This window comes from Crinia signifera, chromosome 1 (assembly GCF_055691185.1).
Source record: "Crinia signifera chromosome 1, ASM5569118v1, whole genome shotgun sequence".
NCBI classification, from domain to species: domain Eukaryota; kingdom Metazoa; phylum Chordata; class Amphibia; order Anura; family Myobatrachidae; genus Crinia; species Crinia signifera.
In genome coordinates this window covers 56,782,407-56,809,835 of record NC_139217.1, presented here as the reverse complement: position 1 = coordinate 56,809,835, position 27,429 = coordinate 56,782,407, and the positions used below count along the sequence as shown (strand labels likewise).

Sequence of the window (27,429 nt, the reverse complement as noted above, 5' to 3'; positions counted from 1 at the left end):
ATTTCCACTTTGTTTTTCCACTTCGCCATACGCTCTATTAATTCTGTCTCCACATTTACTTTGTGTTATAGCCCCGATTTTGGTCCTTTTTTTTTTTTTTTTTTTTTTTTGCTGCGCATGTGCCCAATATGTTCCCCCCCATCTCCCCCTTTGTGTCTCTACTTACAGTATATCCCACACTGCTCACCCAGTTCTCCCGTGACAGCAGCCCTGGCTCTCACTCCATCCCCATTTCGGCAGCGGGTTCATGACTGCAGCCCCTGCCCCATACTGCGCTCTCCTCCCAGGTGATGTGTGTGTGTGCGTGCATGCGTGCTTATAGCCGCCCAGCTCTTACTGCTCTGTCTCCAGCTGCTGGATGCTCTGGATCTCGCTGCATCGGGTGCCCCACAGTCGGGATCCCGACAGTCATTTACCCGACGTCGGGATCCCGACTGTTGAAATATCGACGCACGGGTTCCCAACGGCCACCGGCCATTTTCCCTCGTGGGGGTCCACGACCCCCATAGAGGGAGAATAAAATAGGTGGCGAGCGTAGTGATTCACCATGCCCGCAAGGGGCTTCGTTGCGCTTGCCAAGCTGTCTGAGTCTGACGTAAGGCTAATGACTGTCGGGATCCCAACTGTCGGAACCCTGTTCCGCACCCGCTGCATCCTCCCTGTGGCAACTGCTGCTCTAGCCTAGGTGTAAATGAGTTTTCTCCTTTCAGACAATGAAGGCAGTTGGGGTAGGAGAAGGAAGTGAAGGTGCAAAACTAGAACCTTCAAAACAAATAATTAATAAAATACACATACTGTACATATTTTCGCTAGATGAAGAAGCAAGGAGTGTCAGCGCTGGCTATACCAATAAATAGATCAGACGGTTCTCAAAAGTATAACAAATTTAATAATACATTATATACAATAATATAAATGAAAATAAAAATATTAAAAGGTGTGAATCAATAGACTGAATGTCCAATAAATTCTTTAAAAAAGAATATCACCGGGATATTTAGATAAATTTGGCACTTATTAACTGACATGAATGTTACCATCCTGGGTGGTCTGGTTGGTAGATGGATCCAGACTGGTGATTGATTGTGTCCTTTGGTGTCCTATGTTTTCAAGGACTCACGGTTCCCACTTGTACAGATTGCCTCTTGTTTAGCTGGAGAAATTAGGGATCATGCTGTTATCCCAATGCGATAGGTCCAGTAGTGATTGAGGAGTATCCGTGGGTCGATCGGACAGTTCACCAATTAAGCAGAGATGGGGTCAGTAGGCCAGGTTTTGTGCAGCTCAACGCGTTTCCCCGGAAGGTTTGTGCATCCGGCTTCTTCAGGAACCTCCGGGGGGGCTGAAATAGTGCCTAGGTAGACATTGAGAAAAAGTTGACACCTCGATGGTTGACGCATGAAAAGTTCAACCTGAGGGTTTTTTTTTTACATTTTAGCTACTTTTTCGTACTTCATACCGTCCATGTATGCTCCATATGGGAACAGTAAATTGTGCTGAGCGATGTGAGCCATACAAGGGTATGTGGAACTCTAATTAGCGATACGCTCGGGGACATTAACACCACAACCCCTCCCCCCCCCCAAAAAAAATCTCATGTCTCCCTTTTAATGTGTCGACATTTTGTCAATGTTTAACCTTGTGCATTGACAGGCAACCTAGACATCATTGCCTGTGAGCATAAAACCTCCCTCGTTATTGTTACCTTCTTTTTTCCGCTCTGATCCCGGTTAGGGCATCCTGACATCAGGAATCGATGACAGAGATAATACAGAATAGTATAATGCCAGAGGGCCCTGTGAAACCTGCAATATCGTTTATCATGTGACAGCAGCATGTTCATAACCCAGTTTGAAGAGCGGCGTACGGGGGGCCTGAGAGGCTGCGACATGCTGTGGAAATATTAGCAAAGCGGAGGGTTTTGTAGGAATGGTCTCTCGAGGCATCCCACTGTCATATTCATCTGCTAGAGGACAGTAACAGCTCTGCGGTAATAATTCTTTCACATCCCCTATCACCTTGGCAACCATTGTTGTCATTACTGTCAAGTAAAAGTTGCACCTCTCTGATAGATTTCAGTACTTGTGAACTGACCGTGTTGCGTTCGCCAAATAAAGCTTCCATTTCTCCTCCTCACTGTAATTACATGGCCTGCTAATGACATCCTATTCAGGAACTGGGTCTCCAGACTATTGTGTCTGGATAATGGTCTTGATTAGGGGTTTTTTAGGAATTATTATTAACATCACATAGTCTATAAAGATTCACCCGAATGACAAGTATGGGTAAATGAGGTTATACTCCTTTGCACTGTGCAATAAATACATTGTGATCGCTCTGTGTTGCTTGCTACTGTGCTTTGTCTAACAGCAAGACCCTGTTTCATTCATATTCTGGTCTCTAGTATCTGGTTTGGTGAAAGTGATGGCACCACCTGACTGGGAAGGTGCCACCGCCATCCAATCAGATGCCTGATCCTATTTTGCATGGTTCTGATCGGTCTATTTATTTTATGCATAATACTTCAGGCTGCAGTGACTTTTACAAGTGTTTCTTGTGAGTTCACATATACATTAATTTCCAAATATTGAAGTTGGTTTAGAAAATTAGTCGCTAAAAAAGTCCTTATTTTTTTTTCATTCTGTTCTTGGTTAAAAAATGTTGCTTTATATAAGTTCATTATATAGGTGTAGTGTTCATTCTAGCACCCGCCATATTTGAAAACCCATGCAGTTCCTCTTCCATGCCTGGGGTGTCGCTGTCTGCAGTAGTGCTTCTAGCAATGTGGTCTGTATATCAGCACTGATAAGAAAACCAGACCTGTTCTAGAAACACCACAGCAGACAGCGACACCCCAGGCAGGGAAGAGAAACTGCATGGGTTTTCAAATATGGCGGGTGCTAGAATGAACACTATAGGTGTGCTCTGTGCTATTCTTCACATTATGATGAACATTGCAGGATGCCCCGAACAGTGGTCTTACCGGTAGATGACTTTTATAGCATTCCATCCAAATATTCTATCAAAGATGAATGCATAAAAATATTCTTGTAGTAGGATATTACTTAGTGCCTGTGGTGGGGCTAGTTAGCCATATTGCAGGGCCTGCTGCTTCTAGGGGTTGGGTACGGGTATGGGATCCTGACAGTCAGGTTGTCTATGGTCAGAATACTAACACTTTTTAGAAGACAAGCCAAACCTACTCATTACCCTCCATCTAACTCTTTCTATATGCAGCCTAACCAGTGGCGGATCCTAAGATGGGGCTGCAGCACAGTTCACATAGGTGAGCCACACCCACTGCCATTCCGTCAGTTTGGAGTGGTAGTGGGTGTGGCTTCCATGTGGGTCAGGCCACACTGAGCCTGACCCTAAACCGACTTTCCCACAGCCTAACCCTACCCCTAGTGCTTAACACTAATCTCCCCCCACTGTCTAATTGTAGCCTTGAAGAGCATAATTACGTCTTGGGATACTCAATGATGTTGGGAAATCTGGAATGTTGGAATTCTAGCTACATCCCATTTCAGTACTGTAGGTGTCAGTTGCTGTCTTGCCTTGTCCCTGTGCTGAAAAAAGTGGAGTCTGGAGGTGACTCAAAAGGGAACCCGACAAGGCTTTTTGGGGCACACTTATAAACAATTGACAAAATATATGATGCGAATGTAATGATGTCTACATATAAAGATATAACTTTTAATGGTACAACATTTAAGATAAAGGTATGGTTGGTCCCTCCACTTAGAGGGAATAAATCAAAAAAGACCCAAACTAATGGTGGGTTTATGAATACGTACAGCGAAAATTATTTTATGCATCAACTGTTCCTCTTGCAATACAGTATATTAACAAATGGATATTTGTTATCATGGAGGAAAATGACAGTTGTGATGGCGCAGGACACACCTCCCTAGGTGCTGAGAGGATATGAAAGATTGAAGAAGTAAAAGAATGCTGGGGGACAGTAAATATAGAATTAGAATTAGAAAATGGGGTAAGAGGGAAAAGAGGGATAGCAATTAAGCATAACTCTCACCGCGCATTTACCTCTGCTGATATGGTAAGCTACAGCACCGGCTATTCCCTGTTAGTTCCCCAGACAGGTACTGGGCCGGCCCAACACTGTTTAGCTTCTGGGTTCGGGTGGTACCAGGCGATTTCAGTGTGGTATGGCTGTAAATGGAATATTTGAGAGAGTAGCGCTGGTGGGAGTAAGCTGGAGCGTGCTTCTGCTGTTGCTTAACACCTGAGGGTCTCTCCCTGATAACCTGTATGCATTGCAGGGAGGTAGAATCCGGTGATGCCAATGAGAGAGCCACTAAATAAGATGGTAGATAGGAAAGTGGTCGGATGTATTTGTCTAGACCCCACTTCTGCTGTCCACAATCATGCACAGTATAGGATTGCGGATGAGAGGGAGGGGGCAAGGCAATCCTCCCATGAGTAAGAGCGAAAAAAGGAAGAATGTACCCTCGGTCCAATGAAGGATAATGTTCTAGGTGTCAGGAATTAAATGTTCTGATCACCTGGTTCACCCCGGGGTTTGTTTACACACTGTTTATTGAACAGAACAATAACGGTTCGCTCCACAATAGGGTTCTTACAGAGGAGGTTCTGTTTTAGGGGTAGTAGTCACCCTTGAGACAGTCTCCACATCCTGTGACAGTCTCTTCAATTATGCAATAAAGACCATCAGATTAACAGAAAAATTACTGTTATGGGGTTAAATAGCAGACAGTACAGTGATATCACAGGATAGAATAGTTAGGTCTGAGATACGGCAGCAGGCGATATCGAGTCACATATATTGCTTGATCATAGGTAGAGAACATAACAATTAAACATCTTGGAGTGACAATTTTCCTGGCCTGTCAGAAATAACATAAAGCATGCATTAGCAGTAGTGCTGGTAATAGAGCCAGTCAGGTAGGGCTGCCCGTCTGTTGCAGTCAGTGTGGATTTGGAGCTAACCTAATAATTAAACACCAAACTTAGTAATGTTAGGTCAGACAATTGGACCGAGGGAAACCAGGTAATTAGGTCACCCTAAATGAGCAGCACCGCTGTACATGATAAAGACTGTGTCAGTTGACACAACAATGACTCAGGGCTCAGTGCTGTCACAATACAAAGTGCAAGTGCAAGTGTGCTGGGTGGCCAGTACTGCGACTGGTTACTGCTAATGAGAGCGATATCCGTTTGTACAATCCAATGGTAAGTTTAAGTGCTATCAGTGTTAGGCTGCGGGGGATGCCTCAGAGTTTATAAGCCGGCCCGGTATCTGACACTGAAACGGCGTGTCTCCGGTATACAGCCTGATGCGAGGAGGCAGTGAGGGATGTCCCCCTTCGGAGGGGGGAACTAGCAGGCAAAAGCCTGCTTTACCTGTCGGCTGGCGGGCGGGACACGGCGGGTGTAGATGCGGCGTGTCCGGGCTGAAGTAATGTCGAGGGTGTCCTCAGGGGGGTGTGTCCTGCGCGTCAGACACGTGTTTCGCTTGACGCTTGGTCACTGACGCGTGGAGGGGAAGGGGGAAGCCCGTCTAATGACGAAACTTGCGGCCAATCAGTGGGCGCCGCCGCTGATTGACGTTATGCTTTTCCCGCAGCGACTCGCTGACTAACTGTACAGCAACATTACCTGCCATTTCTTATTGGCTGCGCATAACGTCAATCAGCGGCGGCGCCCACTGATTGGCCGCAAGCTCCGTCATTAGACGGGCTTCCCCCTTCCCCTCCACGCGTCAGTGACCAAGCGTCAAGCGAAACACGTGTCTGACGCGCAGGACACACCCCCCTGAGGACACCCTCGACATTACTTCAGCCCGGACACGCCGCATCTACACCCGCCGTGTCCCGCCCGCCAGCCGACAGGTAAAGCAGGCTTTTGCCTGCTAGTTCCCCCCTCCGAAGGGGGACATCCCTCACTGCCTCCTCGCATCAGGCTGTATACCGGAGACACGCCGTTTCAGTGTCAGATACCGGGCCGGCTTATAAACTCTGAGGCATCCCCCGCAGCCTAACACTGATAGCACTTAAACTTACCATTGGATTGTACAAACGGATATCGCTCTCATTAGCAGTAACCAGTCGCAGTACTGGCCACCCAGCACACTTGCACTTGCACTTTGTATTGTGACAGCACTGAGCCCTGAGTCATTGTTGTGTCAACTGACACAGTCTTTATCACGTACAGCGGTGCTGCTCATTTAGGGTGACCTAATTACCTGGTTTCCCTCGGTCCAATTGTCTGACCTAACATTACTGAGTGCTAAGTTTGGTGTTTAATTATTAGGTTAGCTCCAAATCCACACTGACTGCAACAGACGGGCAGCCCTACCTGACTGGCTCTATTACCAGCACTACTGCTAATGCATGCTTTATGTTATTTCTGACAGGCCAGGAAAATTGTCACTCCAAGATGTTTAATTGTTATGTTCTCTACCTATGATCAAGCAATATATGTGACTCGATATCGCCTGCTGCCGTATCTCAGACCTAACTATTCTATCCTGTGATATCACTGTACTGTCTGCTATTTAACCCCATAACAGTAATTTTTCTGTTAATCTGATGGTCTTTATTGCATAATTGAAGAGACTGTCACAGGATGTGGAGACTGTCTCAAGGGTGACTACTACCCCTAAAACAGAACCTCCTCTGTAAGAACCCTATTGTGGAGCGAACCGTTATTGTTCTGTTCAATAAACAGTGTGTAAACAAACCCCGGGGTGAACCAGGTGATCAGAACATTTAATTCCTGACACCTAGAACATTATCCTTCATTGGACCGAGGGTACATTCTTCCTTTTTTCGCTCTTACTCATGGGAGGATTGCCTTGCCCCCTCCCTCTCATCCGCAATCCTATACTGTGCATGATTGTGGACAGCAGAAGTGGGGTCTAGACAAATACATCCGACCACTTTCCTATCTACCATCTTATTTAGTGGCTCTCTCATTGGCATCACCGGATTCTACCTCCCTGCAATGCATACAGGTTATCAGGGAGAGACCCTCAGGTGTTAACCAACAGCAGAAGCACGCTCCAGCTTACTCCCACCAGCGCTACTCTCTCAAATATTCCATTTACAGCCATACCACACTGAAATCGCCTGGTACCACCCGAACCCAGAAGCTAAACAGTGTTGGGCCGGCCCAGTACCTGTCTGGGGAACTAACAGGGAATAGCCGGTGCTGTAGCTTACCATATCAGCAGAGGTAAATGCGGGGTGAGAGTTATGCTTAATTGCTATCCCTCTTTTCCCTCTTACCCCATTTTCTAATTCTAATTCTATATTTACTGTCCCCCAGCATTCTTTTACTTCTTCAATCTTTCATATCCTCTCAGCACCTAGGGAGGTGTGTCCTGCGCCATCACAACTGTCATTTTCCTCCATGATAACAAATATCCATTTGTTAATATACTGTATTGCAAGAGGAACAGTTGATGCATAAAATAATTTTCGCTGTACGTATTCATAAACCCACCATTAGTTTGGGTCTTTTTTGATTTATTCCCTCTAAGTGGAGGGACCAACCATACCTTTATCTTAAATGTTGTACCATTAAAAGTTATATCTTAATATGTAGACATCATTACATTCGCATCATATATTTTGTCAATTGTTTATAAGTGTGCCCCAAAAAGCCTTGTCGGGTTCCCTTTTGAGTCACCTCCAGACTCCACTTTTTTCAGTTCTAACATTGAACTCTTCTTTTGGGAGCACCACCAACCACAGACCACAGCCGTAAAATCCTACAACGGAGCAACGGTGTGTATGTTGGTAATCAGAAATTTATATTTACCAGAAATTTATATTTACCATTTATCTTTACCTGTGCCAATCCAACCCAACCCTACAAGACTTGTCCCTGTGCTGCATTAACCTTTTCATAGAAGTTTTCGGTCAGTCCTGCTATAGTTTGATAATTAATTATTAACAGTTTCTTACTAATAATCCTATCACAATAAAATATTTTGGGCATATTTGAGTACTTCCTCTGAATTCTTGGTAAAGTAGGTTATAGTCCTGCATCTCACCCACCTTCTAGTAAACTTAACAATATGGGAAAGGGGGACACAACCCCTTATCCAACTTCAGCCCCTAAATGTAATAACCGTACTCTAAAGGCAGACTAGATGGGCAAAATGGCTGTTATCTGATATCATATTATCGAATACTTATATAGTGCACACATATTCCACAGTACTTTAGAAAGCATATTTAATTAGTTATTCAATTACCCCTGCTCATTGTCTCACTAATAACCCAAGCTGTGGTCATGATGCTGGTTGTGGAATCCTGACTGCCGCTAGATCACCGGTGCCGGACCTTCAAAATGGATAAGGATGCTGATGCTCAAATCCCAACAGCCGGCATCCTGAACATAAGTATCCTGGGGCAAGTTAGGGTCAGGCCAGGAAAGGGTGTGTTAGGTTTAGGCAGTAGCATTGGGGAAGGTTAGGCTGCAAGCAGGGATGATTAGGGGTGTAGGGGAGGGTTAAGTTACTTACATAACCCCTGGCAGAATTCTCATTATTGTGATTCTAGGGTTGGTCTATTGACCTTTTGATTTTGCGGGCAAAGCAAAATCCCCAAAGACGGGCCTTTTTCTAACGAAAACACTGCAAAAAAAATTTTCCCTGAAAAATACGTACATTTTTTGCAACCAATGTTTATTTGCTCCAAATGAAATATCGGCTTAGTTATTCACAGGAGTCGGTGGAGATTGCAATCTGTACTCCTTTCTATGTGCACACACAAATACACCAGTCCAGTGGTTCCCAACCTCGGTCCTCAAGTACCCTCAAGTCACGTTTTCCACACAGAATATTAATTTTCTCCAACTGTGGATCTCTTAAAATGTGTACACCTGTGCACCTGCTGTGTGACTTGGAAAATGTGAACTGTTAGGGATACTTGAGGGTCAAAGTTGGGACCTCTGATCAAGGGCTACCTTTTTTTTTTTTTGGTACATGTTAATTACCCTACCAGTATGTGTTAAAGGAAGCCTCGGTGGGAATTGAACCCAAGACCTCAGAACTGTGCGGAAGTAATGCTTACCACCTTGCCCCACCTCTTGGTAACCAAGCAATTTGCATCTTTTTTGCAAGGGGAGGGGGCCACATTATGACGCGAGGGATGTATATATTTACTGCGCCATTTACCTTATAAAATATATAATTCATGAGTGGTGTTGAAATTTACATGAACAACTGGGAAGAATATTGTAATCTACGTCCGTCTCCAAAATATATGATGTGAAATGTCATGCAGTGCCCTTACATTGCTTGTTACTATATCCTGATGCTATATATAGACGCAGAATGTATAATGTCACAGCCGGTAGCTCTTTTATATTCTGCTACTGTACCTTCTTAGCATAATTGTCTCTGGTCTGTCTTCTGTAGCTATTATGCCTGATTTATAACTGAGAAGTACATTGAGCTTGTTGTGAACACTCCATGTGGTTTGTAATTGCAGGTGAAGGACTCTGGTGGTGCAAGCTTGAAGAACAAATCCGATCTTAGTCCAGACATACATGACGCATATTCAAAAGCCAAAAAGAAGATCAGAATAAGGGAGTCTAAACTTTTGCCGCTGGATGAAGTAGGCAATGTTCTTCCTATTATACTTAATGTGATGATAAGGGTAGAAGTGTGCGAATTGCATTATACTGTGCTTGCAAATCTAGGAGGTACAGTTATACTTCTTGGTCTATCCCCATAGTGTTACCGTGCATCTGCTCAAAGGGTGTAGTCCACCCCAAGTACTCCGAATAGCTGCTAGTTTACCGCCAGCGATGTATGGTTTTATGTGAAGATACAATGGATATTGCTGAGATGAAGGGCACACTTACAATGCAAAGCCCTAAGCCTGAGACATCAGTAGAAAGTAGAGATGTGCAGGTTCTGATTTACTCTGATTTCAAAGCAGGATCTTATTGGCTATCCCAAATCACATGACAGTTGTTGATAGCCAGTAAGATCCTGCTTCGAAATCAGAGTCTGCACTGGGGCGTGGCCTGACTGGTAATGTGAGCGGGTGCGGGGATTAGGAGCTCCGACAAGATCCTGATATATATCCTGCTCCCCGACCCCTGGACGCTGTATTCTTACCTCCACTGGCTCCGGAGTTGCTCCTGCATCCCCGGTGTCATCTGGGATCCTGCTGTGTGGAGGACGGAGAGTTGTGCAGCTGTTTGGGCCTGAGGTGATCCGGGTCTCCTCTTCCTCAAGTGCGGGCGCCATCTTGGTTTCTCCGACAGCGTTGGCTGAGCTCCTGCAGTACGGCCCCATGGCTTGACAGCGCCGGTGCCCTGTCCGGTGTCCAAGCGGGTGGAGGTGACTGGCGACCCTCCGGTGAATTGTCGTGGATAGCGGGAGCTGTCTCTGTCGGAGCGCGCTGCTTGGCCGGCCGGAGACGCTGACGCCATCTTACTCATCTGGTTCCTGGGCTGAGGTACCTGGCCTGACTTAACCCTGCATAAGTGGAGACCCATAAGCGCCTCTGATTTACTCGAAATTGCCAAGGTGGGATCTATATAGAAGTGAGTTGCTGATCCCTTTTACAGACACTAGCTACTGGCTGAACTATATACTTGTGGACATGAACTGTCTATCTGATTCCATTTGTGCCTTGGAGGATTAATCTTGGTGGCCCTACATTTAATTACACTGCTTCATTTACTGTAACTTTTTAGCGGTGTGCTAGCCACCTCCTGTCTCCCTTAAGACTCCTCCGAGGCGATTGGCTTGGATTTCCCTCCGCTTTGTGAGCCTCCCTGCATTATGGAAATATCGCAAATCCTGCAGGCCATTTCTGCCTCTGAGCGGAGGCTTCTAAACCTGATTAACACTTTGATGGAGGATGTTGCATCTCCGTTTGAAGAGCCTGTTAATGCCCTTGCTGATGGATGCGCTTCAAATAACGCTGATCCCCAGCGGAAAATCCTGTCTCTCCCCGCTGCTCCTGTCCGGCAGGAGAGTAGAGTTGGGGGGGGCTCAACTTATGTTTGATGTTCATGGAGTTCCTATGACTCCCCTGCCTGCTCATGCCATAGACTTTCCTGTGACCCCATTCAAACCGGTGGATTTAGATCTCCCTACACCTGCCTGCCTCATTCACGATATGCTTTATGTACAGGGCCCTGATTTACTTCACCTGCAGGTCACGTTTCTCTGGAATACATATCTGGAACGCTACTTTTACTCCCGAATGATCTGGACAATGACTATATGTTCCTTTTATATCACTCCTGGAACCTGAGGCCTGGCCGGACTAGGGATGCAGAGTCTCTCATATAAGTGGAGATGGAAATGTTTCTTACGTTTCTTGTCCTATAATTTGTTGCGCATTACCTCCATATCCTGCTTGCTATCCCTCTAAGTTTTATGTTCCTCTATGTGCTAATAACGTCTGTAATAAGATTCTGATTTCTGAATGCTTATACTTCGATATTGTTACATACCTATGTCTGTGACTCTACTGATCTCACTAATGTTTACCGTACTGTTATTTATTCCTTACTATATCCGTTTGTGGACTCTGTTGGCCTGTTTCAATTTTAGCTCTGAGACCACTAACCCCGATATATCCTTTATATACTATCCGGTAACTAAGGGGAGGGAGGGGGGGGGGGTTCGGGAGTTAGGTAGGTTAGTATAGTTAGGGGAGCTAGTAGGGTAATTATGGGATCCAAGTACACCTTAGTTGGGGGTGGGTTGTACAGGGTGGGGGGTTTATGGGAGGTTGGTTTTGGGTTTATGAGGGACTTATTTCAATAGTGTTAGTGGGTTAGGTTTCCCGGTAATAGACTTCCATTCTGATGTGTTTCTTACCTGCAGTGTTACAATACCAGCTATGACGCAACTGCGAATACGACTTGTTCTCCTCTATAGGCGAGTGTGCCCGGATGGCGCCTTCGGGCTACTCCAGTATGTCCTTGGAAATGAGTGTATATCCTGTCTTCGCTCTCATATCTTCTAGTGTATGTTTGCAATATGATTCATCACTTTGTGATATTTGCTTTTATGTCTATACATGTCTATATATATATGTCTAGTCGGAAGCCATAAATTTGTATTTTTTTACCATACTTAATGGTGTGTATATTGTGCATAATATGCTGTAACCATAGTAACTAGATTGTGACTGTTGTGTGTTCTTTGATTTTCTAAAGTGCACAAGGAAATACACCTGGTTGTTATGGTTACAGTCATTTAGTTTGTGTCATGTGAGTAAATACACCCCAGGAGTACAGTGACCGTGTAAGATCATATTTATTTTTGAAGATCCTTCGGTACATCAATATACAGTACATGGTACAGCCGGCAACAATTCAATGATTTCTGCAAGCTGTGACAGCGAGCGGTGCTGATTGCTAGCTGTCACAGCTCGCAGGGGTCAGTATTCAACTGACCCCCTGCACACGCCGTTTCCCTGTAGCTAGGTTTTTGTAGAGATCGGGAAACTGCGTGTGCGGCCGCTAAAACAGCGAGGCTCACGGCCAAATGCAGTGGGCTCCCTGCATTAGCTGCGAGCCTTGCTGTTTAGGGGAGGACAGCGAGGATTCCACGGAACATAGAATTGGATGAGCGTCCGTTGCGGGGGTTAAACGGCGAGTACCGCTTGATTTTGTCGATCCCCGCATTGAATATGGCCCATAATATCACACCGAAAATATAATGCTGTGATTAAACAGAAAGTAGAAATTCAAAACCCCACATTTTAAAATTGGAACACAATGATGTATACAGGGAAATTGAAGAAACCAATTAGATATAAGTGCGCAGAAACCCCATTACCCATCTATTTGGTGAGGGTCTAGATCGCAGGATCTCAAACTCGGTCCTCAGGACCCCACACGGTGCATGTCCTGCAGGTCTCCTCACAGAATCACATGTGAAATAATTAGCTCCACCTGGATCTTTTAAAATGTGTCAGTTAGTAATTAATGCACCTGCCGGCTGACCTGGAAAACGAGGACTGTGTGGGGTACTGAAGACCGAGTTTGAGAATCCTTGGTCTAGCAGAACAACTCATTCCAATGAATATCCTCTTCTCAGCCCATTATTAAATTCGGTAAATCTTCATTAGTGCATTAGATGCCAACGATGAGTTGATGCAACCAGCCCTCACAGTGCGAGACTCCGTAGCTGCGAGACTCGGCACTGAGAGGCAATCAATGATTGAGTTGCTATGGGTAAATAGCCCACAAGGTGTCATTTGTTTCCCATCATAGTTCCAGGCTTAAGAAGACTGTTTACTCTATTCAAAGTATGCCCCACAAACAAACACATGCCCCCTTCATCCATCTTCTCCCAGGAGCTATTAGCAGTTGTCTCCGAGACATCATTTATAATGCCTGCTTGGTTACTTAGCGCCACACTCCACAGCCATGAAGGTTCCCATGCTAATTGAGGATGGAGATAAGGATGGGTGGAGGAAATACATTGTTACAGTGCAGTATTTCATTTTTGGGCAAATCAGAACAACATATCCTCTGTACCATGCAGTGTTTACCTGAGATTGTGCAATTTCACTGGTCGTTAACGTTCTCTTCTTTTTGGCTGTGATGCAGTCAGAGGACATCATTAGTGATGCCATACTCATAAATGCAACATGGCCCGGTACATCATTACTTTCCGGACAGGGTCTGTCCGGAAAGTAATGAGACTGATCATTTTTTTACGCCATGGAGAACAGGTGCATTGCAGCGCTGTAGGGGTTGGATGTTTTAGCTACACAGTGGCAGTTTCCTGTGAGACTTTACAGTGTATGGATTGAGCTGTAAACGAAGTGTCCTTTTTGTTTACCTCGGTCAAGGTTCGAGATGGAGCTTACCATCGAGCAATGATTTGTGATCAAGTTTTGTGTTAAACTTGGGGAAATCCAGTACCGAGAAACTTGCCATGCTCCAAAAGGCCTTCAGGGAGGAATCATTGTCCAAGGAGCAAGTTTAAATTCTTTGAGCAGGGCAAAGAAGACGTTAAAGACAAACCACACTGTAGAGGACCTTCAACAAGCCGAAATGAGCAAAATGTGGATAGAGTGTGCAATGTTTTGAACATTGACCATCGTTCGAGTGTTGGAATGGTAGCGGAATGGTTGGGACTTACAAAAATGACTGCAAGAGATTGTGACAAGAATCAGTGATGCAAAAGGTGTGTGCCCCCTTAGTTCCCAAGGTTTTGACTTATGACCAAAAAGACAAGCGTGTAGGCAATTTGCCACGAGTGATAACAGATGGTGAAAGTTGGATCTTTGAGTATGATCAAAAGCCAAAAGTGCAGAGTGGCACACACACCTTTGTTGCCTCGCCCCAAAAAGGGCCACATGAGAAAATCAAAGACCAAATCCATGCTCAAGGTCTTTTTTCGACTTGAAGGGTGTGGTCCACAAGGAATTTCTAACTACCGGCCACACTTTCAACAGGGCATTTTACAAGGGAGTGCTCAATTGCTTGGGAAATCGGGTCTGCAGGAAGATTGCCACTATCATCATGACGATACACCAAATCAGGGAGTTTTGGGACGAGTGGCCTGAAAGGAAACCAATTTTAGACTATAGACAAAGTGGGTGTGGCTTCGACGAGGGTACTCACGGACTTTCCGGTTAATGCCTTCCAGGAGGCATACCAAGCTTGACAGACATGCTGGCAATGGTGTATAACTGCTCAAGGGTCATAGTTTCAAGATTATTCACCCTAATATATCTGAAAGTTCAATCATATTTTTTTTCCGGGTTTAGGGGCGCATTTATCATTGTATTGCGATGCCGGCGTGATAACACCGCCAGGCATCGCATTGCGGTATCATCTGATACCGCTGGGATGTATCAATTTGAGGGCGCAGGGACAGGGCTCCGAAAGGAGCCCGTCCCTGCGAAGCCCTGGCCCGGAAGCCGGGAGGTCTGCGCATGTGCGGTTATGCGCTGCCCCCCGCCGACCCCTGTGACCGCACTGCCCCGCTCGCAGAGCGATCCCGTAGCCATAGGCTACAATGGGCTATCGCCATATCAGAATGGCAATAGCCCAGGGGTGCGATGCTGGGCTGCCCGATGTTGAAACATCGGACAGCTTCGCATCCCCCATAGAAACCTATGGGGGATGCGTCTGGCGGCGCTGCAGGGGGGGATCGCAGCAGGGATCAGAGATCCCTGCTGCGGTCCCCCTTTTAATATGTTTCAGTGATAATATTATAATGATAATATAATATTTGCGGTTAACCCCCGAAAACGGGTGTTTTCGGGGATTTAGCCGTAAATGTTACTTGATAAATGGGCCCCTAAGCCTCATTACTTTCCGGATAGACCCTGTATAATTTTACTGTTTTATCTTTGTTGCAGTGTTAGTTTGAATTCATTTTTATATATATTCTAGCCCTGTATTGTTGTTCAGTGAGCCTTCTATACAATAACGAATTCACATTTTAGAAGCACAATCGCTACCATTAGTGTCCCTATGCTCACTGCATCGTCCACACTTGCACCTTAAATACAGTATCACATAGTGAGTATCGACAATTGACCATGGTCATTTAAAGACGTGTAGGCCCCAATCGGTAGACATTTTGGGGAGTATTCAATCCTTTCCAAATTTCTCCCCAGGCAAAAAAATCCAGCATCTGCGAAAACCATGTCGATCGATGAATTTGATGCAATTCCACGTGTTTTTGGTGAATTCACGGATGTTTTTTTACCTTTTTTATTTCTTTTTTTAGACTGGGTGATTAATGTACTAAAAAATGGTCAAAAGTGGCGAAAAAGCCCATGATTGAATACAAATCATTGCTGTTTTTATTTTTTTCACCTGGAAACCCCCCCCCCCTTATTCGATTCCGAAGAAATCACCTTGCCATACCTATAAATAGAAAGATGTTAAGTGGAATCTACACACAAACATAGTATTTCTGAACATGTGCATGAACATTATAAGCAGGATCACTTACAGCTAGTGCTTGGGTAGTAGTTGCCATGAAAATCCTTTAGGAACAAACCTGAGTTTAGGGACAGATGGGGAAGATGGTGCGAGTTGTCAGACATCACACTGCAGTTGATGGGCCAAGTTTTCTTTAAAGGTGGTCCTCAACCTATTGCTAAAGGAGAGGAAGAGGTAGTCGCTTATTGTAGAGAAGTAACACCTGATGGAGGTATAACACAACCCATTGATAACGGAATCTGCCCCGTTACCTGCTGCCACTGGATTTTCCAGGTCTCTGGTTGACCAGCTCTAGGCACTTTGTACAGGAGACGAGTCTACCTACTACAATATGCAGGCAAATTATTCGCATAGTTTTTATTAGAGATGTGCAGGTTCTGATTTACTCTGATTTCAAAGCAGGATCTTATTGGCTATCAACTGTCAACAACTGTCATGTGATTTGGGATAGCCAATAAGATCCTGCTTTGAAATCAGAGTAAATCAGAACCTGCACATCTCTAGTAGTTGTGCTGAGCTTCAGAAAATGCTTATTCTTACTCCAAGCCTTGCAATCAGCAGACACAATTCCCGGGATAGGCTGGATTATGTGTATAGAAGGCTTGTGTAACACCAGCTAACATACAACCTTAGGTTACCTTTTACATAATGATACTTCATCCAATTATCTTCACATGAGCCCAGTGGTAAGATACATTTCTATAAGGGTTTATAGCAGGCAGCTCCTAATTGTACATTAAATAAAAGGTGTTTCAAAGTACTATAAGATAATGCCACATAAATCTTACACTAATGGTTAGCAAGGGGGATAATCAGACGCATAATAATTAATTGTGGAACAGCTTTCGTCAGTTTAATAACGTTCCGCTCTGTTAAGCTTTATTTGTGTGAATAATTGGATAATGCTTCATGGTTTATTTATCCCCCAATCCCACTGGAGCATTGAGATTTTATGCAAGCGCTAAAAATAATGGCTATTTCTATGCTTTTGTACCCTGTATTTGCTGTACTGTGAGATGCATTTTAGTGGTATAACTGATGGGTGGAATATTTTCACCCAAAGGCTTTTTTTTTTTTTTGCCTCTGCCTGCTATAGACTTTGTAAGCTATGGATACAGTAATGTGGGCAGTACGGATGGTGTAACGGTTACTGCCTCATTACTGCCTCACAGCGCTGAGGTCATGGGTTCGATTCCCACCATGGCCCTAACGGTGTGGAGTTTGTATATTCTCCCCGTACTTGCGTGGGTTACCTCCGGGTACTCCGGTTTCCTCCCACAATCCAAAAATATACTGGTAGGCTAATTGGCTCCCAACAAAGTAACCCTAGAATGAATGTATGTGTGTGTACATGTATTGTATTGTATGTGTACAGTTGTGATTCTTCAGGTACCTCTTTAACATTGGTGGTCAGTGGCGCCTGGTTTTCGGGGGAGAGTATTTACCTAACGCCGCAGGTTACCCGGACTAACCAGGCGCCACTGACCACCAATGTTAAAGAGGTACCTGAAGAATCACAACTGAAAGGACTGTGTACACCCCATAAAAACTCTGTCATTTAACGGGACGCCGTGGTGACACACATTTTTTCCTTTACAGGACATTAATCAGCTTTATCAGATTTGAGCAACAAAACCAACACCCTGGTTACGTTTTTTTTTTTTTTTTTTCAAGATTTACTACTACCTTCATTCATTCATTTATCTGATTTAACCAGGCATTCAGGATCTGTGTTTGTGCAGAGAAAAACAAGCAGAACTGTAGCAATAAGCATTTCAGGAAGCAAGACTCTGTTGAATTACAGAGTTCCTGATCTCCATCACATTTACTGTAATTTTGTTATTTTTGTGTATACATCAAAGTGTTTAACTAATTGAATCATTGTATTGATCAATAGTATCATTTTGCGATCACCAGTAAAGATTTGTTTTATTTAAAGTAAAACCCACCTTTTCCATTCATTTATTCATTTGAGTACAACACCTTTTCAAGCATAAGTAAGGGCAGAGCGCAGCACTAAAACCAAATTGTTCTACAAATCAAACCCAACGGATTAGTCATCCGTGAGTGCGGCAGCTAGCCCTAAGATTCGGTGCGCAGGTACCAACCCCCGACAAGTAAGGGAATATAGATTGTAAGCTCCACTGGGGCAGGGACTGATGTGAACGTTCAAATATTCTCTGTGAAGCGCTGCGGAATATGTGTGCCCTATATAAGAAACTGTTAAGAATTAAATAATAATAATATACTGTGTTTGTTTTTTCCAGGAAGGCGACCAGCTACCAAACAGTGGAGTTGCCGCATTTGCATTAAAAGCCAAGGTTGTTTATCCAATAAACCAAAAGTTTCGGGTAAGGATTTTGGATGTATGCTTGGCCTTTTATCATTGTATACTGAGATAAAGGTGTATTCAGGTGTACTAGATTCCTCCCAGTAGAAACTTGTTAATAGTCTCTGTTTTTGTTTTATTCTAGGACATTTTTAGATGAATTATCTTTATGTGGTCACATGAGGGCCCTATGCACCAAGCTTCAAAAAGTGATAAAGGGGAGAGTGATAAATAACTAACCAATCATCTCCTACCTGTCATTTTTCAAACCCAGCATGTAACATGGCAGTAAAGAGCTGATTGGCTGGTACTTTATCACTCTTTGATGCATGGTGTATCTGGCCCAAAGAACAAATCCACCAAAGCTGGCCATGCAGCTACAGATTTCTTGTCCGATCTGGCTGGTTGGAACAAAAACCTGATAAAGGATGAGTTGACCATTTGCTTCGAAATGCTGGAAAACTGACAAAAACTGTAATTTAGATATCAACAGGTTTTCGTTCCAACCAGCCAGGTCTGGTAGATGTATGACCATCTTTACTCCTTAAGGCCCCCATACACTAGCCGATTTTGGTCAGATTTCAGCCAGATCAGTCGGATCTGGCCGAAATCGGACCAAAATCGGCTAGTTTTGATGTCCCCTCAGATCCGATGCGCGGTCCCGTGCGCATCGGATCTGCGTCGGGTGGTCGGACCTGCTGCACGTCCGACCACCCGACTTGGGACCTAGTGGGGCGGTGGAGGGAGCAGGGGGGGCTGGGGACGCTGCGGGGGACACGTCTGTGTCCCCCGCTGCTGGGGACAGCGTCTGTGCGGCGAGAAGGTAGAGGGAGCAGGGGGGGCTGGAGACGCTGCGGGGGACACAAGCTGCATAGAGCCGGGCAGGGGGAGCCGGCCGGGAGCTGTCAGTAATGAATAAAAAAAAAAGCCCATACAATGAATGGGCGGCCTGTGATTGGCTGAGCGCTCTCTCAGCCAGTCAGCAATTGGCTGAGAGAGCGCTCAGCAGCCAATCACAGGCTGCCCATTCATTGTATGGGCTTTTTTTTTTATTCATTACTGACAGCTCCCGGCCGGCTCCCCCTGCCCGGCTCTATGCAGCCTGTGTCCCCCGCAGCGACTCCAGCCCCCCCTGCTCCCTCTACCTTCTCGCCGCACAGACGCTGTCCCCAGCAGCGGGGGACACAGACGTGTCCCCCGCAGCGTCTCCAGCCCCCCCTGCTCCCTCTACCTTCTCGCCGCACAGACGCTGTCCCCCGCAGCGTCCCCAGCAGCGGGGGACACAGATGTGTCCCCCGCAGCGTCCCCAGCCCCCCTGCTCCCACCAGCTCTCACCTCTTAGCCCCCCCCCCCCCCCCTGCTCCCCGGGTTTTTTACATGTGATAAATCGAGACGATTTATCACATGTAAAAAATGGCACATCAAGTGCCAATCTAATCAAGCTCCCCCAGGGAGCAGCCGGGGAAGCTCAGGGGGAAGTCGGGGGCGACTTGTCCTAAGGACAAGTCGCCCTAGTGTATGGGGGCCATTAGACAATTGAGTATTTGGTGCAATACAGTACATGCTGCTCCACCAGCATAACCAAGTATTCCACAGTGATGTGTGTCACTATGAATACGTAAAAGTGTATATGTCAGTGTTGTTTGTAAATGTGTAAGGCACAGTGGACCGTGACTTAGAGCCTTATTCTAGTTCACTCTTAGAGTCAAATTCCTTTTCAAATGGACAAAACCATCTGTACTGCAGGTGGGGCAGATGTAACTTGTGCAGAGAGAGTTAGACTTGGGTGGGGTTTTTCTTCAAAGTGAGATCTATATTGCAGTGTAAAAATAAAGCAGCCAGTATTTTCCCTGCACAGAAACAAAATAACTCACCCAAATCTAATTCTATCTGCACCTTTTACATCTGCCCCCCTGCAGTGCACATGGTTTTGTCCATCTGAGAAGGAATTTGCCTCTAAGAGTGAACTAGAATAAGGCCCTTAGTAACAAAGGCAAAGACGGCATTCTTGTTGATTTTGATCAATTATAAGTACTCCAAGTGGTAGATCCAGGGGAGCTGAGTGGGAAGAGCTGGTAGCTGGTTCTAATTACCCAGGTCCGGATTTGCTGGAGGGGCTCAGTTAGGGCCCTTGCTTAAATATATCTTCTACATACTTTAGCTCCACAGTACCTTCCAACGTTTTTTTTTATATTCATCGGTCTATACGTTTTACTACAGGTTGAGTATCCCTTATCCGAAATGCTCGGGATCACAAGCATTTTGGATAAGGGATTTTTTCGGATTTTGGAATTTTTTTTTAATATTTACTTGGTCCCCTGGTAGTACCCCGATGGTCCCCCCCGACATCCACGGTGGCATTTAAGATCCTCTTCAGCGGCATCTCTGGTCCCAGGGGTGCATTGTGCAAGTGTGCGCCGGTGACTTCACCGGCGCGCCCGCGCACTCACACAATACGCCCCTGGAACCGGAGATGATCCCGGAGGCCGCCGTGGATGTTGGAGGACGAGGTAAGTATGGAAAAAAAAAATTCGGAAAAATCACGGTTTTCGGATTATTTCGGTTTTTGGAATACACGGATAAGGCAGACCCGACCTGTACTAGAAAATCAATTCAAATTGGAGCAATGTACAGCTGATTTAGGAGAAATGTATGTTCCCCTTTGATGGCATTAGTAGCACATTACCACTAATTGAATGGCCTGCTAGGCCTTCTAGATAGAAGCTCTCTGAAATTAGCAATAATTACAAACGTCAGGTTAACTCTGTTGTGCTCACAAAGGGCGGGATTCACTAATAACCCCCGCTGTACATCGCCGGCATTCGCATTGTTAATAATCACATATGCGATTATTAACGCCAAAGCGAAGACCAGCGTTGTGCAGCGGGTTTTCCCCTCCCTCCCTACACCCTTACCCGCTGTGTGGGTGCTCCTTTCCTCCTCCCTGCACTCGGAAGCTGTGCAGGGAGGAGGAGATCACTGGTCCGGGCAGCACAGCAGGAGGCTGCCCGGACACAGGTGAGGGGGGTGCAGTGCTGATCGACGGGGGGCTTCCATGGGGTTACGCCATCTAGACCTGGCGTAACCCCCTACAGCGAAGCTCCGGCGGTGGGGCTTTGCCGCATATGAAAATACTGTAAAACCCACGAAAATGGTTTTTTTACGGCATTTTCACTTTGGTGAATCTCGCCCAATGTGATGTAAAAACATCTTCTATAAACCAGAGGTCAGACCTATACAACTTCAATAGTGTATGATCTAAAACTGCAATAATCTAACCAGGCAATACGGTATGCAAATACCATAGATGGCTGCAATACAGTCTCAGTTCTAATGAAGGGGAGTGGTTAAAACACAAACGGTCAATCAGAAGACACAACCGGAGGGTAGACTATGTATTCAGAACGAGTCTCTCATCCAGCATTTCCTTCTGTTCATTTATGGCTATCTGACCAGCAAAGTAACCATTGCTTTCCCTGGTTGTGGTTCCAGCCTCTTGCAGATGGAGCATCAAACCCATCATTGCATGAGAACAGCAAGCGCCAGCGGCTGCCTAACCAGATGTTTGAGGACTCGGCGGGGAGCAGCATGGAATCCCTGAGCCAGGCGGAGAAGGAGGAGGGCAGTTCCTCCACCACCATACATTCTACTACAAGCCTGGATAGATTTTACGAGAGAACCTTCCCCAGGGTCAGCAGCTTCCCAGAGGTCCTAATATGTAATAGGTAACACAAAATGATCGTAAAATCAAGTGAATTTTTTATTTTAAATTTAAATGATATAACCTCAAAAAATTGGGGATGCGGTCAGCAGGTAATTACTTACTTTGTCCACAGTGAGTATGGCGATGTCTGGATCACATTACATAACCGTGTAGGCCAGGCACGTCCAACCTATGGCCCTCCAGCTGTTGTTAAACTACAAGTCCCATCATGCCTTGTGAACTTGACAGGCTCATTGTTGACATAGTGAGTGTCGATCTCCTATACCAAACTTGTATTGGTCAGATATGAGCCATGAAGGATAAAGAACATAGGGCCAAATGTATTAAGCCTTAACAAGAGATAGTGGATCGTAAAAAGAGAGATTAAGGGTCTGCTCCTAACTGCCATTTCTCAAACCTCCTAAACAGGACAGGTGGAAGCATTGGCCATAGAAACCAATCAGATTCTATAGCTAGAATCTGATTGGCTATGGGGCATTACCTCCACTTGTCCTATTTAGGAGGTTTGATACACCCTCCCCTCTGGTTGCTGACACACTAGCGTTTCCATGTTTTACCCCTGTGTAACTGTTTTTTTTTAAATGTTTTATAGTCCATGCTAGTAAGTGTGATGTCCGTCAGCACAATATGTGCATTGCACACATCAACTGTACACCCTCTAGTCAGGCATTGTGCATTATTATAATACACATCCCCTGTGGAGCTTCATACTAAAATGTGCTATTTAGGGTCGGAATCTGGGTGATTTAAGGGCGTTGATGGGTGCAAGCTGTTGCCAATCGTCCCAACTTGTCATAATGCCACATCACCCCAAATTGAATCCACTTCATTGCTTTCATAATCCGTTATGAGAACATAATCCAATGACCAGTCCTGAGGCAAACAATGTCCTTTCTGGAGCTGATTCCCCCAATTGAATAGTCAGCACCACGTTTTTCCAAATAGCTTATTGGAGATTCTTAGTATGCCATCACTACAGAGGTGTTTTAGGGGCCCATTTATTAAGTAATATTTGCGGTTAAATCCCCGAAACGGATTAACTGCAAATATTAAATAGCACTGAGATGTATTAAGGGGGACCGCAGCAGGAATCTCCGATCCCTGCTGCAATCCCCCCCCCCCAGTGCGGTCACAGGGGGTCGCGCGGGGGGGGGGCAGCGCATAACCGCGCATGCGCAGACCCCTTGGCTTCCAGGTCAGCGCTTCGCAGGGACGGGCTCCTTTCGGAGCCCTGTCCCAGCGCACAGCTGATAATACATTGGGGCGAAATGATCGCATTTTACAATGCGATCCTGGGCGGTAATATTCCGCCCAGATCGCATTGTAAATGCGATCAATGATAAATGGGGCCCTTAATCATCTGGTACTGCATCTGATGAACCTTATAATCTTTGTTACGCGTTTCACAGGACTGCTGCCCACTTCATCAGACTATTGTTTTCTGAAGATTGTATTTCTGGGAAAAAACTGAATTCTATCCTAGCAGATTGCCAGTGTCTAGCTTTGTCTTGTGCTGGGGATTTTTACCAGAGTTGATACTAACAATTAATTTGGAACCTGCACCAGAAAGGACATTGTTTGCTTCTGGATTGCCTTTCGAGGACGCAAAAAATGCCAAATGTTTGGACCTAATTCCCCAGGTGGATAGAGCACTGATCAGCATATTTCAAAATATACAGTGCTGTCTGTTATATATTCCCATAGGTATTATGGATGTTTGATATAAAGGCCAGCTTAAAAAAATGGTTAGTGTCCAATGGATTTAACAGGGCAACAAGCCAAAAAAAGACTGTCCTTATCCTGGTGTTTCTGGATTAGCCTAGGAGGGTTTGGCAGCGGAACCTCCATGGTGTCTTCCTGCACACAAAGACCTGTTCAGCCAAGGTCCTGCTCTGAACACAGATATAATCTATGCCGGCACTGAAGCGATGGTTCGTAAGGCTAAGGGTTTTCTTGACCAGTTCATCCAAGCAATGATCAAGGACAGAAAACTGGTGTCTTTCAATAACTATCATGGGATTTGGCAGATATAAATCTCTTGGCACGAAAAGAAGCAGGTTACGCGTTTAGGCCCTCATTCAGGTTGACCTGCAAAGCTCTCTATCGGGGAATATGACCATGCAAAAAGAGTCCATCTTAACATACTTTAAATGATGTTACCATGTAAGCAGGCCGTGTGGTATAAAACGGATTTCCTATATAACTCATAATAACATATTCATCGGTGAAACCTTAATCCTGGTGGTCTACCCCACATTTTGGGGTGATTACAGCAGATGCACAGCGGATGTGATAGTGACCATTACAGGATGCTGGGTTTATTGGCGCACAGCAGTAACTGGATAAGCAGGAACACAGCGGTAATTCAGAAACCAGCGGTGGTATCGGGATGTCTGACATCCCGTTTGTAGGTTGAAAGTCAGTCGGTCGACAACATATGGTCGACACAACAAATGGATTTTTTATGATTTTTTTTTTTCATTTATGGTAAATGTGCTTAGGTGTCGACATTAACACAAAAAAGTAGACATTCATGTCAACATTTTCATGTCAACCTTTTGCTTGTGTCGAGCTTGTGCAAGTTGACCTGCTATGCCACGCCCAGGAATTGTACGGTAGCAGTGATAACAAAAAAGTGTAAATGCAGGTATTGGGCGTTGCACCTCAGGAGCACAAGTTCAGAGGTCACTTCCCTCTGCAGACTATGGGTCCTAGTGCCCAGCACGTATGCACAGGGAGGAACCCATGCCAGTACCAGTGCATTTGAAATGCTCATCATGTCTAGTAAACAAGTTGGACACATTTTTGCTATTTTGGTAGTTGTAGATTTGCCTCCTATTTTGTTGCTATAGTCCGATGTTTGTGTCTTTTTTTTTTTTTCTCAGCGCTGACGTTAAATTGTGCCTGTACAGCCTGTGTTTACAAAGCTTGCCTGATTTTGACACTGAACTCAGGCAAGAACAACATATCGTAAGTACAACTGACATTAGTGTTCATCAGATATTCAGTATCGGGATGTCTTGTTTGGCGATTGGTCACTTTTGGGGGAGATTCTCTAAGCTAAAAATGCGGTAAAAACCCCGTTATCAGGGTTTTTACCGCATTTTGGGATGCTGTAAGCATCCCCCGCCGGGTTACCGCGGCGGGGGGCATCGCCTGAAAAATCTGGCGATGCCCCATAGAAGCCAATGGGCTTCTATCGCAACCCTCCGCCGACCCCCCGCCGCCCCGCATCGACCCCTCCCCCCTCACCTGTGTCCAGGCAGCACAGCGCAGTGCTGCCCGGACCTGTGACCTCCTCCCTGCACTGATCCTCTTCCGGGTGCAGGGAGGAGGAGAGCCCGGCGCTGCTGCTGCTGGGTGTGGGAGGGAGGGGAGAGCCGCCGGGACCTGCTGGGACCCGGCGACTCTCACCGCAAAGGACAGCTCTTAACGCAAGAGCTGTCCTTTGCCTTAATTATCGCATATGTTACAGCATATGCGATAATTAAATATGCGAAGGGGGGCGGAGATTCTTAGAGAATCTCCCCCTTAGCCAAGTAACAGGTGACCAGAATCCCGCCCATGAATGAGCGATCTGGTCATAAAAAGATGTACAGCCCTGCATATAGACCAGTGGTTCCCAAACTTTTTTGAATCACGGCACCCTAGAGCATCAAAACATTTTCAAGGCACCCCTAGGCCAAATGCTTCTTATCGAGAAATTCAGAAAATAAATAAAAAAATTAAGTGCATTGTGTTTATATGTCACCATAGGCGTGCGCAGCACATTTTATTAGGGGGTGTACTGTCAAAGCGGTGTGCCTAGCACCACCTATTGGGTATGTCTAACACCGCCATTGGGTCTGTCTAACACCGCCAATCAGGCATGCACTCACTACAATATAAAACGTCTCTCAGTCACACCATTATATCCTGCCTGTTTCAGTTTTAATCTTCTAATTACTATGTTTAACAGTACATGCAAATACAGTCAAAATCATATCTTTATGACCCTTAACACTCAATGTGTGCACACCTATGTATGTCACAGTTATCTGGTGAGGGACAGGATTTGCTTCTGTTTGTCCCCATATATTATAATTGGCAGCCACCAGCACTGGTTTCCCTGGTACATTGACCATAAATAATATGAATTGATCCTGGTCCACCAACCCAAGGCACCCCTGCAAGTGTCCTGAGGCACCAGGGTGCCTAGGCACACAGTTTGGGAACCACTGATATAGGCATTGAGTTCTGTGGCGCAATCCTAGAATAAATACAGCCACTTAATGTTAAGCATTGTGTCAGTCCCATAATGTATATGATACAGTATATTTATTTGAATTTAGATAAAACCAGTTTAGGGATTATTCTAGTGGTTCCTAAATTTTTGCTTCGCTCGCCACGCTTCCGGCTCAGTGGCTCGCTGCGCTCGCCACACTACATAATGTCAACTCCACGCCGACGTGGATAGTGGGGGTATGAAAAAGTCAAAGGACGCATTCCGCCGCCCCTCGCGGTGCTCGCTGCACTCGCCACGCTTCGGGGTGGCGTGGATAATGGGGGGGTGCCTAAAACCTCTTTGTATGTCATACAATCATATTATTATATAGCTAATGTAATGACATCGCACACGTATGCGATTTTGCGGGAGGTGCGATGCGATCCCCTGGGGCACACAGAGCAGTGAATAAATTACATTAAAAAATCGCATCGCATGGCACTAAAATGGCCCATGCAATGCGATGCGATTTCCCTACGCAGAATAGTTCACTAAGCAATTAGCTTAGTGGCCCCGTGCTAGGATATAAAGTACCCAGAATTTTCTTCAAGGCACTCCTATGCCAATTGCTTCTTATTGAAAAATTTAGAAAATAAAATTAAGTAAATTATATTTATATGTCATCCTTAGTAGTAGTAGTAGTAGTAGTACGTTTATTTATAAGGCGCCACAAAGTGTCCGCAGCGCCGTACATAGCAAACAAAAAACAAATTACAAGGTAACGTACAGGGTGTGTTGAAAAATACAGTATAAATAGGGGTATAGCTGGTAGAACTAAAATCAGCATCAGTTCAGAAGTAGGTGTCAAAATTGTCGAGGAGACTGAAGATGAAGTAGAAGAAGGGAAGAACAGGGCAGGAGCGCTGGTGAGGTAAAGAGGTAGGGTGAGTACGTGAGGAAGGAGGGCCCTACTCATAAGAGTTAACATACTAAAAATAGGTGGGTGGACGAACGAAAAACACCAGGATAAGTAGGAACGGAGGCAGGATAGGAGGATCAAAAGAGGTTAGGAGGAGGGATAGGCTAGTCGAAAAAAGTGGGTTTTGAGGGAGCGCTTGAAGGAGGTAAGGGAATCAGAAAGCCTGATGGGTGGTGGGAGGTTGTTCCAGTGCAGGGGGGCAGCGCGAGAGAAGTCTTGGACATGGGAGTGGGAGGAGGTGATTAGGTGAG

The 27,429-nt window shown here is 45.4% G+C and overlaps 1 protein-coding gene and 2 pseudogenes across 1 annotated transcript in view; 2 read left to right on the top strand and 1 right to left on the bottom strand.

The window, feature by feature from the left end:
- EVC (EvC ciliary complex subunit 1) overlaps positions 1–27,429 on the top strand; it is a 95,686-nt gene that overhangs the window by 6,238 nt on the left and 62,019 nt on the right. Inside the window, exons 2-5 of the mRNA XM_083155625.1 lie at positions 9,486–9,611; positions 18,210–18,293; positions 21,764–21,996; positions 24,881–24,965. Of these exons, the coding sequence (XP_083011751.1) occupies positions 9,486–9,611; positions 18,210–18,293; positions 21,764–21,996; positions 24,881–24,965 (528 nt within the window). The remainder of the gene's footprint in view (positions 1–9,485; positions 9,612–18,209; positions 18,294–21,763; positions 21,997–24,880; positions 24,966–27,429) is intronic.
- LOC146038419 (5S ribosomal RNA) lies at positions 4,063–4,181 on the bottom strand (annotated as a pseudogene).
- Positions 7,085–7,203, top strand: LOC146038408 (5S ribosomal RNA; annotated as a pseudogene).